The sequence below is a fragment of the Rhinolophus ferrumequinum genome, chromosome X (assembly GCF_004115265.2).
Source record: "Rhinolophus ferrumequinum isolate MPI-CBG mRhiFer1 chromosome X, mRhiFer1_v1.p, whole genome shotgun sequence".
Taxonomy (NCBI): domain Eukaryota; kingdom Metazoa; phylum Chordata; class Mammalia; order Chiroptera; family Rhinolophidae; genus Rhinolophus; species Rhinolophus ferrumequinum.
This window is the reverse complement of record NC_046284.1, coordinates 48837694-48851909: the sequence shown is the minus strand read 5'-3', so window position 1 is coordinate 48851909 and position 14216 is coordinate 48837694. Positions and strand designations below refer to the sequence as shown.

At 38.4% G+C, this 14216-nt stretch overlaps 1 protein-coding gene across 1 annotated transcript in view; it reads left to right on the top strand.

Moving 5' to 3' along the window:
* IL1RAPL2 (interleukin 1 receptor accessory protein like 2) overlaps positions 1 to 14216 on the top strand; it is a 1393401-nt gene that overhangs the window by 1351473 nt on the left and 27712 nt on the right. Inside the window, exon 7 of the mRNA XM_033110155.1 lies at positions 12850 to 12995. Coding sequence (XP_032966046.1) covers positions 12850 to 12995 — 146 coding nt within the window. The remainder of the gene's footprint in view (positions 1 to 12849; positions 12996 to 14216) is intronic.

Here is a 14216-nt window from a genome sequence, read left to right as displayed (position 1 = left end):
ATGTTTTCAGAGTTTTTGGGTAGATACCCAGGAGAGGGATTGCTGGGTCATATGGTAATACTATTCGTAATTTTTTGAGGAACCTCCACACTGCATTCCATAGCGGCTGCACCAGTCTGCATTCTCACCAACAGTGTATGAGGGTTCCTTTTTCTCCACAGACTCTCCAGCACTTGTTACTATTTGTCTTGTTGATGATAGCCATTCTGACGGGGGTGAGGTTTTTATTTGCATTTCTCTGATGATTAGTGATGTTGAGCATTTTTTCATACGTCTATTTGCCATTTGTATGTCCTCTTTGGAGAAATGTCTCTTCAGGTCGTCTGCCCATTTTTCAATTGGGTTGTTTGTTTTTTGTTGTTGTTGTTGAGTTGCATGAGTTCCTTGTATATTTTGGATATTAGCCCCTTATCGGAGGCACTGTTTGCAAAAATCTTCTCCCATTCAGTTGGTTGCCTCTTTAGTTTGTCGATGGTTTCTTTTGCTGTGCAGAGCTTTTAAGTTTGATATAGTTCCATTCATTTATTTTAGCTTTTACTTCCCTTGCCTTTGGAGTCAAATTTATAAAATGCTCTTTGAACCCAAGGTCCATAAGTTTAGTACTTATGTGTTCTTCTATGCAGTTTATTGTTTCAGGTCTTATGTTTAGGTCTTTGATCCATTTTGAGTTAATTTTCGTACATGGTGTCAGATAGCAGCCTACTTTCATTCTTTTACACGTGGCTTTCCAATTCTGTCAGCACCATTTATTGAAGAGGCTGTTTTCTCCATTGTATGTTTTTTTTGCTTCTTTGTCAAAAACTATCTGTCCTTATTTATGTGGGTTTATTTCTGGGTTCTTGATTCTATTCCATTGGATGGTGTGTCTGTTTTTCTGCCAGTACCATACTGTTTTGATTATTGTTGCCCTGCAGTACATACAAGTTGATGTCAGGGAGTCTGGTACCTCCAGCATTGTTCTTTTTTTCTTAGGATTGCATTGGCTATTCAGGGCCTTTTGTGGTTCCATAGAGATCTGATGAATTTTTGTTCTATTTCTCTAAAAAACGCCATTGGGGTTTTGATGGAGATTGCATTAAATCTGTGTGTTGCTTTGTATAATATAGCCATTTTAACTATGTTGATTCTTCTAATCTATGAACACGGAATGTCTTTCCATTTCTTTGTCTTCTTCAATTTATTTTAAAAATGTCTTATAGTTTTCAGTGTATAGGTCTTTCTCATCCTTGGTTAAGTTTATTCCTAAGTATTTTATTCTTTTTGTTGCAATTGCAAAAGGAATTTTTTTTTAATTTCTTTATCTGAGATTTCATTGTTAGTATATAGGAATGCAATGGAATTTTGTATGTTGATTTTGTAGCTGGCAACTTTACTGTATTCATTTATTATTTCTAATACCTTTTTGGTGGAGTCTTTAAGGTTTTCTATATATAGCATACCGTCATCTGCAAAAAGTGACAATTAACTTCTTCATTCCTAATTTGGATTCCTTTCATTTATTTCTCTTTCCTGATTGCTCTGGCTAGAACTTCCAATACTATGGTGAAAAGGAGAGGTGATAAGGGACAGCCCTGTCATGTTCCTGAACGTAGAGCAAAGGACTTCAGTTTTTCACTATTAATTATGATATTAGCTGAGAGTTTGTCATATATGGCCTTTGTTATGTTGGGGTATTTTCCTTCTAATCCCATTTTTAAAGTGTTTTAGTCATAAATGAATGTTGTATCTCGTCAAGTGCCTTTTCTGCCTCTATTGAAATAATCATGTGATTTTTGTCCTTTATTTTGTTTATGTGGTGTATCACATTGATCGATTTGCTTATGTTGAACCATCCTTGTGCCCCTGGGATTAACCCTACTTGGTCATGATGTATAATCTTTGGGTCTTGTTTTTTTAATCCATTCAGCCACCTTATCTTTTGATTGGAGCATTTAGTCCGTTTACATTTAAAGTAATTGTCGACATATGTGTAGTTATTGCCATTTTATTATTCATACTTTCTATTTTTTTTTTTTTTGTCTTAAATAATTCCCCCTAAGATTCCTTGTAATTCTGGTTTGGTATTGGTGAACTCCTTTAGCTGTTCCTTCTGGGAAACTCTTTATCTGTCCTTCAATTCTAAATGATAGCTTTGATGGGCAGAGTAATCTTGGTTGTAGGTCCTTGCTTTTCATTACTTTGAATATTTATTGCCAGTCCCCTCTGGCCTGCAAATTTTCTGTTGAGAAATAAGCTGAAAGTCTTATGGGAGCTCCCTTGTAGGTAAGTAAGTGGTTTTCTCTTGCTGCTTTTAAGATTCTCTCTTTGTCTTTAACCTTTGGCATTTTAATTATGATGTGTCTTGGTGTGGGCCTCTTTGGTTTCATCATGTGCTCCCTGTGCTTATATGTCTTATTTCCTTTGACAGGTTAGGGAACTTTTCAGTGATTATTTCTTCCAGGATGTTCTCATTCCCTTGCTCTCTCTTCGCCTTCTGATACCCCAATGATGCAAAATTTGGTACGACCATAGACCCCTTAATCTATCCTCATTTTTTTTTGTATTCTTTTTCTCTTTTCTGATTGGGTATTTTCTGCTACTTTATCTTCTAAATAGCTGATTTGATCCTCTGCTTCATCTAATCTACTATTTATTCCCCCTAATGTATTCTTTATTTCAATTATTGTATTCTTCATTTCTGACTGGTTCTTTTCTACATTTTCTATCTCCGTTTTTATATTTACTATTTCTTTGTTCTGTTCTTTTATTTGGGACATGTTTCCTTGTCTCCCCATGTTGTCTACCTCCTTGTGTTTGTTTCTGTGCATTACATAGGCTGCTATGTCTCCCAGTCTTAATAGAGTGGCCTTATGCAGTAGGCATCCTTTGGGGCCCAGTGGAGCAGTCTCCCTGGTTATCTGAGTAGTGTGCTGCAAGTGTATCCCTTGTGTGTGTTCTGTGTGCCCTCCTGTTGTATTTGTGCATTGGTTGCTGTTTGCACATCAGTGGAAGTGATTGTCTCTTGGGCTGATTGGTTGTGAGGACTGGCCTTGACTACAGTGGAGGAGCTGTTTTGCAGGAACAGATCCTATGGAGCAGAATTAGGTTTAGCAGGACTCTGTTGTCTGCCCAGTCTGCCCTTTGGGTGCGTTGCCCACTGAGGCATCTGGGCAGTGCTAAATTCAGTTGCAGCCTGTGCCCTGCCCAGGGCCACCTGGCATGAGCAACAAAGCAATCTGCAGATGTCAGCCACCTGCGCTGGGCTTATATGTGACTGGGAGAGGTCAAGCTCTGAACTGAAGTTGGCTACCACTACTGCTGGGCTTGGGGATGCTCAGCAAGAGGTACAGAGCACACCGAGGCCAGATGCTGCTTGTGTGGGTTTTGTGAATCCTTGAGGATTTTTAGGAATGTCTGTATCATGAGTCAAGACAAGCCTTTTGTATGGAAAAGGCACTGGGAGCCACTTGGGGTGGAGTTTCAGGGAATTACCAGGGCGGGGCCAACAGTATTACCTAGGTTGATGGAGACTCAGATATGGTGGCCACCTGTGTCTGCATGCCAGTGGGTAGGAAGAGGTCAACAAAAAATTAATGGATTCTTCCAGCACTTCTGTGAGAAAGCTGCCCCTCAGAAAGGCCACCCCCCACCAAAGTTGTTCAGCTCTTCTCCATATGTCCCTGGCACCTTTCGAGCTACTGCCCCAGCACTGGAGCTTAGACAGAGTGAAGCAGTCAGCAAGTAAGTCCACCTGCGGGCCCTTTAAGAGGAACACCTATGACTCTAGCTGCTCTGTCTCACTCAACCACAATCTCTGCTGGTTTTCACAGCCAGAAATTATGGGGACTTCTCTTCCTGGCACTGGAACCCTGTGCTGCAGAGCCTGGTGCAGAGCTAGATCCCCTCATTCCTCTGGAGGAACTTTCACAGCCAAAATATTCTTCCCAATTTTTAGCTGCCCCACATGGGTGTGGGACCAGCTCGCTCTGCATCTCTGCCTTCCCTATTAGTCTCGAGGTGGCTTCTTCTGTATATCCTCAGTTATAGGACTTTTGTTCATCTACATTTCAGGTGATTCTCAATGATGGTTGTTCTGCACTTTAGTTTAATTTTGATGTGGTACTGACAGAAGGCAAGCCCTGAGTTTTCCTATTTTGCCATCTTAATCAGAAATTCTGTTTTTCATTTTTTTCCATTAAAGCCCTTAACATATTAATCATGTTATTTTATATTCCCAGTCTGATAATTCTAAACTTTTTGCTATATCTGAATATTGTTCTGATGATGACTTTGTCTTTTCAGACTTTTCTATTTTTATTTTTATCATGCCTTGCAATTTTTTTCTTGAAAGCCACATATAACGTATCAGGTAATAGGAACTGAGAGATAAATGGGCGGTTAGTGTGAGATTTTATGCTTATCTGGCTAGGAGTTTGGCTGTGCTTCCTATTTGCTGTGGTTGCTGGTGTAAGAAGCTAAAATTTTCTATGTTTATGTCTCCACTGTCTTTTTTGAGAGGACATCCTACAGACTGCTTTTTAAAAAGACTTTTATTAAAATACAGTTAACATACAATATTATATTAGTTTCAGGTATACACAATAGTTATTCAACATATATATACCTAAATAACTGATCACCGTGATAAGTCCAGCAACTACCTAACACTGTAACACACTATCACAGTACTATTTGACTATATTTCCTATGTTGTACAATACTCCCCCATGACTTATTTGTTTTATACCTGGAAATTTGAACCTCTTATTCCCCTTCCCCTGTCCCCTTTACTTTTTTTTTAATTAGAGTTTACATTCAATATTCTTTTATATTAATTTCAAGTATACAGCATAGTGGTTAAACATTTATATAGTTTAAGAAGTTTTCCCCCTGACTAGTCTAATACCCACCTGGCAGTATACATAATTATTACCGTATTATTGACTATATTCCTTATGCTTTACTTTACATCCCTATGACTATTTTGTAACTACCAATTTGTACTTCTTAATGCATTCACTTTTTCACCCTTAACCCCAACCCATTTCCCATCTATTACCTCAATAAATCTAGTACCCATATGATTCCATACAGTTATTACACTATTAGTGACTATATTCTTTATGCTGCACCCTACATGCCCATGACTACACTGCAACAACAAATTTGTACTTCATAATCCCTTCCCCTTTTTCTCACACACTCAACACCCCTCCTATCTGGCAACCATCAAAATGTTCTTTGTATCTATGAGTTTTTCTCTATTTTGTTTGTTTGTTCATTTTATTCTTTAGATTCCACATATAAGCAAAATCACATTGTATCTGTCCTTCTTTGTCTGACATACTCCACTTAGCACAATGCCCTCAGGTCCATCCATGCCACCAGAGGTCGCAAGAACCTAGTCCTGTCTCTGGCTGAGCAATATTCCATTGTTTATATGTACCACCTCTTCTTTATCCATTTATCCATTGACAGACACCCAGGTACCTCCACATCTTGGCTATTGTAAACAATGCTCCAATGAAAATATGGATGCACATGTCCCCTCAAAGTAGCATTTTGGGTTTCTTCAAATAAATACCCTGCAGTGAGATTACTAGGTTCTTCTTTATCTCTTGTCATAGCCTTTGTTTTAAAGTCTATTTTGTCTGGTATAAGTATTGCGACCACAGCTTTTGTTTTTTCATTTCCATTTTCATGAAATATCTTTTTCCCATTGCTTTACTTTCAGTCTGTGTGTGATTTTCATTCTGAAGTGAGTCTTTTGTAGGCAGCATATGTAAGGGTCTTGCTTTCTTATCGATTTAGACACCCTATCTTTTGATTGGAGCATCTAGTTCGTTTATATGGAAAGTAATTGTTGATAGATATGTAGTTATTGCCATTTTCTTATTCATATTTTTGATATTTTTGTGTCTTAATGAAGTCCCTCTAAGATTCCTTGTAATACTACTTTGGTGTTGATGAACTTCTTCAACTATTTCTTGTCTCAGAAGCTCTTTATCTGTTCTTTGATACTAAATGATTGTTTTGCTGCATAGAATAATCTTGGTTATAGGTCCTTTTTTGCCATCACTTTGAATATTCCGTGCCAGTCCCTTCTGGACTGAAAAGTTTCTGTTGAGAAATCAGTTGACAATCTTATGGGAGCACCTGGTAACTAACTGCTTTTTTCTTGCTGCTTTTAAGATTCTTTCTTTGTCTTTAACCTTTGACATTTTATTTTGATGTGGACCTGATTTGTTTCATCTTGCTTGGCAATGTCTGTGCTTCCTGGGCTTGTATATTTATTTCCTTTGCCAGATTAGGGAAATTTTCCATCATTATTTTTTCAAATAGGTTTTCAATTCCTACCTTTCTTTCTTCTCCTTCTGGTATTGTGTTGATGCGAATGTTGGTATGCTTGGTGTTGTTCAAGAGGCCCCTTAAGCTATCCTCATTTTTTGAATTCTTTCTTCTTTTCTGATTGGGTGTGTTCTGCTACGTTATCTTCTAAATCACTCATTTTATCCTGTGCTTCATCTAATCTACTGTTGATTCACTCTTATATTTTTTTCATTTTAGCTATTGCATTCTTTATTTCTGACAGGTTCTTTTTTATGTTTTCTATACCCATTTTTATGTTTCCTATCTCTTTGTTGAAGTTCTCCCTGATATCATTGAGCATACTTGTAATCAGTGTTTTGAACTCTGCATCTGCTAGATTGCTTGTCTCCATTTTGTTTAGTTCTTTTTCTGGATCTTGGTTCTGTTCTTTGTTTAGGACATGTTTCTTTGTCTCTCCATTTTGGCTACCTCCTTACATTTGTTTCTAAGTATTAGGTAAAGCTGTTATGTCTTCCAGCCTTAGTAGAGTGGCCTTATATAGTAGGTGTCCTGTGTGACCCAGTGGCACAGTAACCCTGGTCTCCTGAGTCCAATGCTCCAGGATTGTCCCTTGTGTGGGATGTGTGTGCCCTCCTGTTGCAGTGAAACCTTGGTTGCTGTTTGCTCATCAATAGGAGGGATTGACCCTTGGGCTCATTGGTTGCAAGGACTGGCTATGACTACAGTGAAGGAGCTGTTGTGCAGAGGCTGACCGTACAGAGCAGGATTAGCTTCAGCAGGGCTCTGGTGCCTGCTCAGTGTGCCCTTTGGGTGCCCATCCCTGGAGGCAGCTAGGAGATTCTCCAACTGTTTTTGAAGCTGGCCACCCACTGTGCCAGCCCTGGGGCCTCCTGGGAGGGGCTCCACCACATGCCCAATTCAGCCTAAGTTCAACCACAGCCTGTGCCTTGCCTGTATCTACCTGCCACAAAGCAATCTGCGAATGGCTGCCACCCATGCAGGGCTTAGAGGTGCCTTGAGAAGCCTACCTGTGAACTGAGGCTGCCTATCATTAGTGCTGGGCTTAGGGCTGCTCAGCCAGAAGTGCAGGACATGCTGAAGCCAGATGCTGCTTGTTTCGATTTTGTGAACCTTTGAGTGACTTTAGGAAATTCTGCAGCATGAGCCAAGGCAGGCCATTTATACAGAAAAGCCACTGGAAGCGCCTTGGCTGGGCTCAAAAGTTTGGTGGGGCAGTGTATCAGAGAATCAGGGTAAACAAATGGTGTTAACCAGTTTGATGGAGACTCAGATATGGCAGCAGCCTGCATCTGCACAACAGGAGGGAGCAGGGCTCAACAAAGAAACAAAGAAATGGCTTCTGCCAGTTTTCTCTCTCTTGGAGAAAGCTGTTCGTCTAGCCCTCACCCTGAGTCCAGACAACTCAGTTCCTCCCCGGATGTCACTGGCATCTTTTGAGCTGCTGTTCCAGTGCTGGACCTCAGAGCCAGTGAATTTATCAGTGAATAAGTTCGTGTGTGGGCCCTTTAAGAGGAGCGACTGAAATTTTAGCTGCTATAATCTCACTAAGCCACAATCTACACTAGTTTTCACAGACAGAAGTTATGAGAACTCTCCCCAGTACTGGAATCCTGGGCTAAGGAGCTGGAATGCCTCAACCCTCTGAGGGGGGGACCTCCACAGCCGATATCCCTCCCAATTTTTAATGGTCACATGTGGGTTTGGAAACAGCCCATTCCATATCTCTGTCCTGCCTACCAGTCTTCAGGTGGCTTCTTCTTTTTTAAAAAAATTAGATTTATTGGGGTGACAATGGTTAGTAAAATTACATAGATTTCAAATATGCATGTCTGTAATACATCATCTATATATCACATTGTGCGCTCACCACTGAGTCAACTCTCCTTCCATTACCATATATTTGACCCCCTTCACCCTCTTTTGCCATACTCCCACCCCACTTACCCTCTGGTAACCACTAAACTATTGTCTGTGTCTATGAGTTTTGTTTTTTTTTTCCCTTGTTTTTCTTATTCCTTTGTTGCTTTCAGTTTTATATCCCACATATGAGTGAAGACATATGGTTCTCCACTTTTTCTGTCTGACTTATTTTGTTTAGCATAATAGTCTCAAGATCCATCCATGTTGTCGCAAATGGCAATATTTCATCTTTTCTTATGGATGAGTAGTATTCCATTGTGTATATATACCACAACTTCTTTATCCAATCATCTATGGAAGGACACTTTGGTTGTTTCTATGTCTTGGCCACTGTAAACAAAGCTACAATGAACATCAGAGTGCATATAACTTTGTGGATAAATGTTTTCAGATTTTTTGTTTGTAGATACCCAGAAGAGGGATTATTAGGTCATATGGTAACTCTATTCTTAATTTTTTGAGGAAACTCCATACTGTTTCCCATGGCAGCTGTACTCATTTACATTCCTGCCAGCAGTGTATGAGGGTTCCTTTTTTTCCACAGCCTCTCCAACACATATTATTATTTGTCTTGTTGATGATAGCCGTTCTAACAGGTGTGAGGTGATATCTTATTGTGGTTTTGATTTGCATTTCCCTAATATCTAGTGAAGTTGAGCATGTGTCCATATATCTGTTGGCCATTTATATGTCTTCTTGAGAGAAGTGTCTATTCAGGTCCTCTGCCCATTCTTTAATTGGGTTGTTGATGTTTTTTTTTTTTTTTTTTTTTTTTTTTGTTGTTGTTGTTGTTGTTGTTAAGTTGTAGGAGTTCTTTATATATTTTGTACGTTAGCCCCTTATTAGAGGTGTGGTTTGTAAATGAGGTGGCTTATTTTGTGTGACCTTAATTGTAGGGCTTTGGTTCAGCTAGACTTCAGGTGATTCTCAATAATGTTTGTTCTGTAGTTTAACTGTAATTTTTACATGGTGGTGCAAAGAGGTAAGCACAGCATTTCCCTACTCTGCCATCTTGACTGGATGCTCCCAGACTACTTTTTAAATAGGTTCTGATATTTGCAGTTATTTCAGCTTGAAAGCCTTCATTATCATAAAGGAGACTGACTGATGTGGTGCTAAGCATTGTATTATCTTATGATAAAGTCTGAGTCTTTTAATGAACCTGTTGCCTATGGACTGTGACCTTCAGAAGTATTTCTCAGGTTTCCTCCCCTTTTTAGGTGAAACAGTAAAGCTTGAGGGGGCTAGAATTTGGTATTCCCCTTCTCTTAATTAGGCTAGGTTTGGTAAAACCCAAGTCTTTTAGGATATGGTAAAAGAGTTTTCCTTAAAGGTAGGCCTTTGTTAAGTAGCACAGAGGGCTATGGGCTTATTTAAAGTTAGTTGCTTTTCCCCTACACTTGTCAGAAGCGTAAGCATTCTCTTATCTTCAACCTAAAGCCTTGAGAAGAAAACTGATGAAAGTGTGGGGCATCTTTAAGAATTGATCACATGGAGTATTTAACTCTCAAGTTAGTCCACCCTGGGTCTGCATCGACTCATCAATTACAATTTAAGTGTTTCTGCTGGTACTGGCTACTGCTCCTGGGTTTCTGCTCCAGTACACTGTGATTCTCAGTATTTTACTCTATCTCAAGTTTCGGGATAGGAGTTTACTCTGTGACCTCTATTCTTTGATGGAGCTAAGAAGAGTTGTTGATTTTTATTTTGTTCAGGTATGTTATAAGGGTGAGAGTGACAACTTCCAAACTTTCTCTAGTGTTATTTTTAATAATAGGTCTTAACAAAATAAGATATTTGGAGGTAGTGATTTCTGTCATTTGAATTTGTTTTGTTTTATTATTTTTTATTTTTTGCCAGTGTTCACTTTTGCATGTAACTCGCCCTCAATGTTAAATCTTGCAATGAGATATTTTTGAAGTTATTACCAGATCCCCTCATTTGTATCCTCCATTACAAAACCGGTCTCTTCAGTGTCTCTTTGAAACATTCTGCAATGATCTGCTTCTATCTTCCCTCTTAGAAAACTCCCTCCCCCTTCTTCCTTTGTCTAAGCAGAATTTTCTCGTACCTTTCCCAACTAATTAAGCCAGTAATAATCTTTCCATTTTTTGAAGTCCCATTGCAAGCATGACTGTACCACCCTGCTTTACCTCATTTTGTCCATAATTTTTTCAACCCTGTAGATCCCATCTCCTTGTTAAATTTCAATGCTTACTGGGAGCTGGGATCTGGTCTTTGAATGCTTATGTTTTTCTTACACCAAATATCTAGCCCAGAGCTAGGCACTTTTAGGGGACTGGCAAAGAATCATCGATAGATTGTTATATATCAGTATTTGCTAGGAAATTGTGACTACTCTGTGGAGTGATTTGCATACATAAACACCAACTTGCTCTTTAATTCCAAAATAGCAAGTCTCCTCTAGATTTTCAAGAACTGATAATTAAGACACCTCATATATATATTAATAGACATATAAAGGATCATTTTTCAAATCCACTCTGCAGATTCTTTCTGCAGCACATGAAGAGCTGTTTTTGGAAACTGCGTTAGAAATTAAGAGACAAGGGTTTGGTCTGGAGTACCAGATCAGCTTTCTGCCTTATGCCTGGCAGAGGCTATGGCTGCCCTACACATGAAGCTTTAAATCAAACTTAATTCATGGTGCCTAAGCAGCTTCTGCACTTAAGGAGGCTCTTCCATATCAGGTTACACAGAACTGAAATAATTTAGTGTAGTAGGATTTACCCTTAGCAAGGAGGAAATGGAGAGAGTACAATTCAAAATAAACTGTGAAGGCAGTAAATTCCCATTTTTTCCTTTGGTTAGGTATATATTGGGAAAGGAGAAAGAGAGGAAAACTATTTTAGCCAGGAAGAAAAAATAATAGAAAGACTACCATTAAAATGCAGTTAAGAAAATTTTTATATTTGTCTGGTTCAGTGATGATACATAAATGTAAAGGGCAGGAGGAGACTTAACTGAAAATTGCCAGTATCAACTCTCAGATATGTATATTATTTGAAGAGAACAGAAACAGGGTTAATTTTAAAAGCATGTCTATTTGGAGTACAATCTGGGTTTCAGATTTCATATAGGAGATTCTCAGATTCTCGGAACTCTCTTCCACCAACTCAAGTTTAAGCCCTTCTTTCTCTCAAAGGAGAACCAGAAGAGATTAACCCAAGCCAATTTTAAGTATATCGATAAGTGTAAATAGATATATTTTTGGAAGTGCCAAAATGTAAACAATCTATCTTTAAATAATGAAATGTTGATGTTTAATATCCTTCTTTGCTGTGCATAGTGCTATTTACTTTTAAAATTACTTTAACCCATTTTACCCTCAAAACAAATTTAAGGTAAGTATGGTAGGCATTTTTCCCAACTTAAGGATGAGTTAAATTATGGTGCCATTCAGTTAATGACGTTGTAAGGATTTTGCTTGAGCTTGTAAGTGGGAGGTCTTAGAACACAGTTTTCTCGGAGTATAATTGTCTTTTCCAGCTTTATGCTAAATGCCAGTAAATCAGAGGTTGTTCTCTGCATTCATAACCAGGTGTCCAAAAAAGAGATGAGAAATTTTTCTGTGCCCCAATTTTAAATTTTGCAAATACATGTATTTAAGAACCTTACCCCAGACCCTAAAGGCAAGATTGCCCCCATTGACTAAACTCATGATTTGCTCTTCCTTTAGTCAAAAGCAGGACATGACAGAAAAGTCAGCAGGGTACCCTATTTCACCTCACTTAGGACGTAGCTGGTCATTGTTGAGAATATAATTCTCCAAAGAAACAGGAGGCACACTCCTCAGGAAAGTTTCCTGGCAACTCAGCTCCTTTGTGACGAACACCTGTTCCTGGTCATTCAAGGCCTTTGCAACTTCACCTAAAAAAGCAAAAAGCAGGACTATGAGAAAATGTAACATAGGGCAGGGTTTTTCCTGTGAGGGAAGGAAGGAGAAAGGCAAATGAGGAGCAGTATCTGGAGAAAGCAGGGCCATGGTGGGGGGCCAGCACCACTGGATAGTTAGGGCACAGGGCACATGCCTGAATTGGACAAAAGGCAGGAGAGAACAGTAGAGAACAGGCTTCTCACTGATATTTGGGGATAGAAGTTTACTAACACCCTCAGTTTACTTATCATAAGGCAACTATTTTCAAGGCCTCTTTCATCACCCTCTCAATCCCTGTTGTCAAAGCTCTAACCTATGACACAAACCCTACATTCCTAGATTTTTTTTCCTTGGTGCTGTAGTGCAAAAATCCAATTTGTTTTCATAAGCTCAGCTTAGGATATGGAACCCAATGTTTCGTCTTTTTTCTACACAAATTATGCTGGCTTCATTTATCAAAACCTAGTGGCGTGTTAATATTTCTTTTTGCTGAGTGAATTACTTCTTTTCTTTCACATCTGATCTTCACATCAAGAGCTCCTTTTCGTGTTTTCTTGTTGAAGGTTCCACACGTATACCTAGTCAGGACTCTCCATGCCCGTAGGAGACCTGTGTGAGCTTTGTAAGCATCTATAGTCTTTGCATGGCTGCTCTCTCCCCAAATCAATTCAATTCAGCTAAGAATACTGTCTTTATTTCAGGCTTCTCAAAGAGCATCTCGGAGAAAAAGAAGTTGAGTTGGCACTCATCTTTGATTCAGTGGTGGAGGCTGACCTGGCAAATTATACCTGCCATGTGGAAAACCGAAATGGACGGAAACATGCCAGCATTCTGCTGCGTAAAAAGGGTATTTATTTTTATAAGTATTACTATGGTTTGTTTAGCTACCAAGTAACTATTGAAGTTACATATGTTTCCTGGTCTTATGTTATCATTTAGTATAAAATTCTATTAAACATTCTGTCTTTTCAAATTTATTTCCAATTACAGTTGACATTCAATATTATTTTATACACTGTCTTTTTTTTAGGAAGAATATATCTCTTGCTATGGATGTTAGCATAAAATGCCTATGATCGTCCATACCATTAGGAAGTGGATACGTGAAATGAATTATTATTATGTGTTAAATCCAGTAAGATAAAAAGTACCTTTATTATCAGAGTTACATAGAATTTGATAGGTGTTGACTTTCAAAATTTTCTCTATTCTTCACCTTCATCTTATATTGCTTAAATGAAATACTAGAGATTTTTATTATTGGGTGAGAAACAAAGTCATTTTTTATTCCTTGTCTAAATTATAAATAAAAATAATAAATAGTATCATACAATATTCTTACAATTGTTACAATACATATTATAAACAATATTTCATGATATGGGCTGGTGTTAAGAAGCCTTTAGCAAATGCATATATTTTAAAATAATTTGGCATTCATTGACATCCCTTTCTAGAGTTGATTCCAGATGGGGTAGAAATTGTATTAATGGTAAAAGAAAAGAAATTGTGAATTTACAGATAAAGGAGATAAAAGTAAACATAGGAACAATCCTAGCAGCTGGAGCAGCTTCTGAGATTGGTTCTTACTCTGCTACAACCCTTGATTACTGCAAAAGGCCAAATACTTTCTGTATGAGTGCATCTGGCAAAGGTTTTGTAAATGTAACAGAACAAATGTTCTCCATCAGTGTTCTTGTTGTCTAGGCTATAGAGCAATAGAACAGATTCAGTCAGCAATGTTACTAGTTGTACCTCTTAGCCAAGATGGGATTTCTATTTTTCAGCCAGCTTTCATACTTGACCTTGACCAGCAGCTCTAGGAGAAGCTGAGAAATGTCATTATTCTGAGAATAATGTTTTTATCTCTCCAGCACAATTTATTATTCTGTTGGACTTGATTCCATCTTAAAACAATGGAGTATTTATGGAATATTTAAGTATAAAGGAGTCTAATATGAAAGTGAAGTCAGGAAACCCCAGATCACAAGATCCGAGTTCAGCCTTTGATTCAGACACCTGGTTCAGTAGGACTAACTTGTCTAATTAGACATTCTGAACCTCAGTT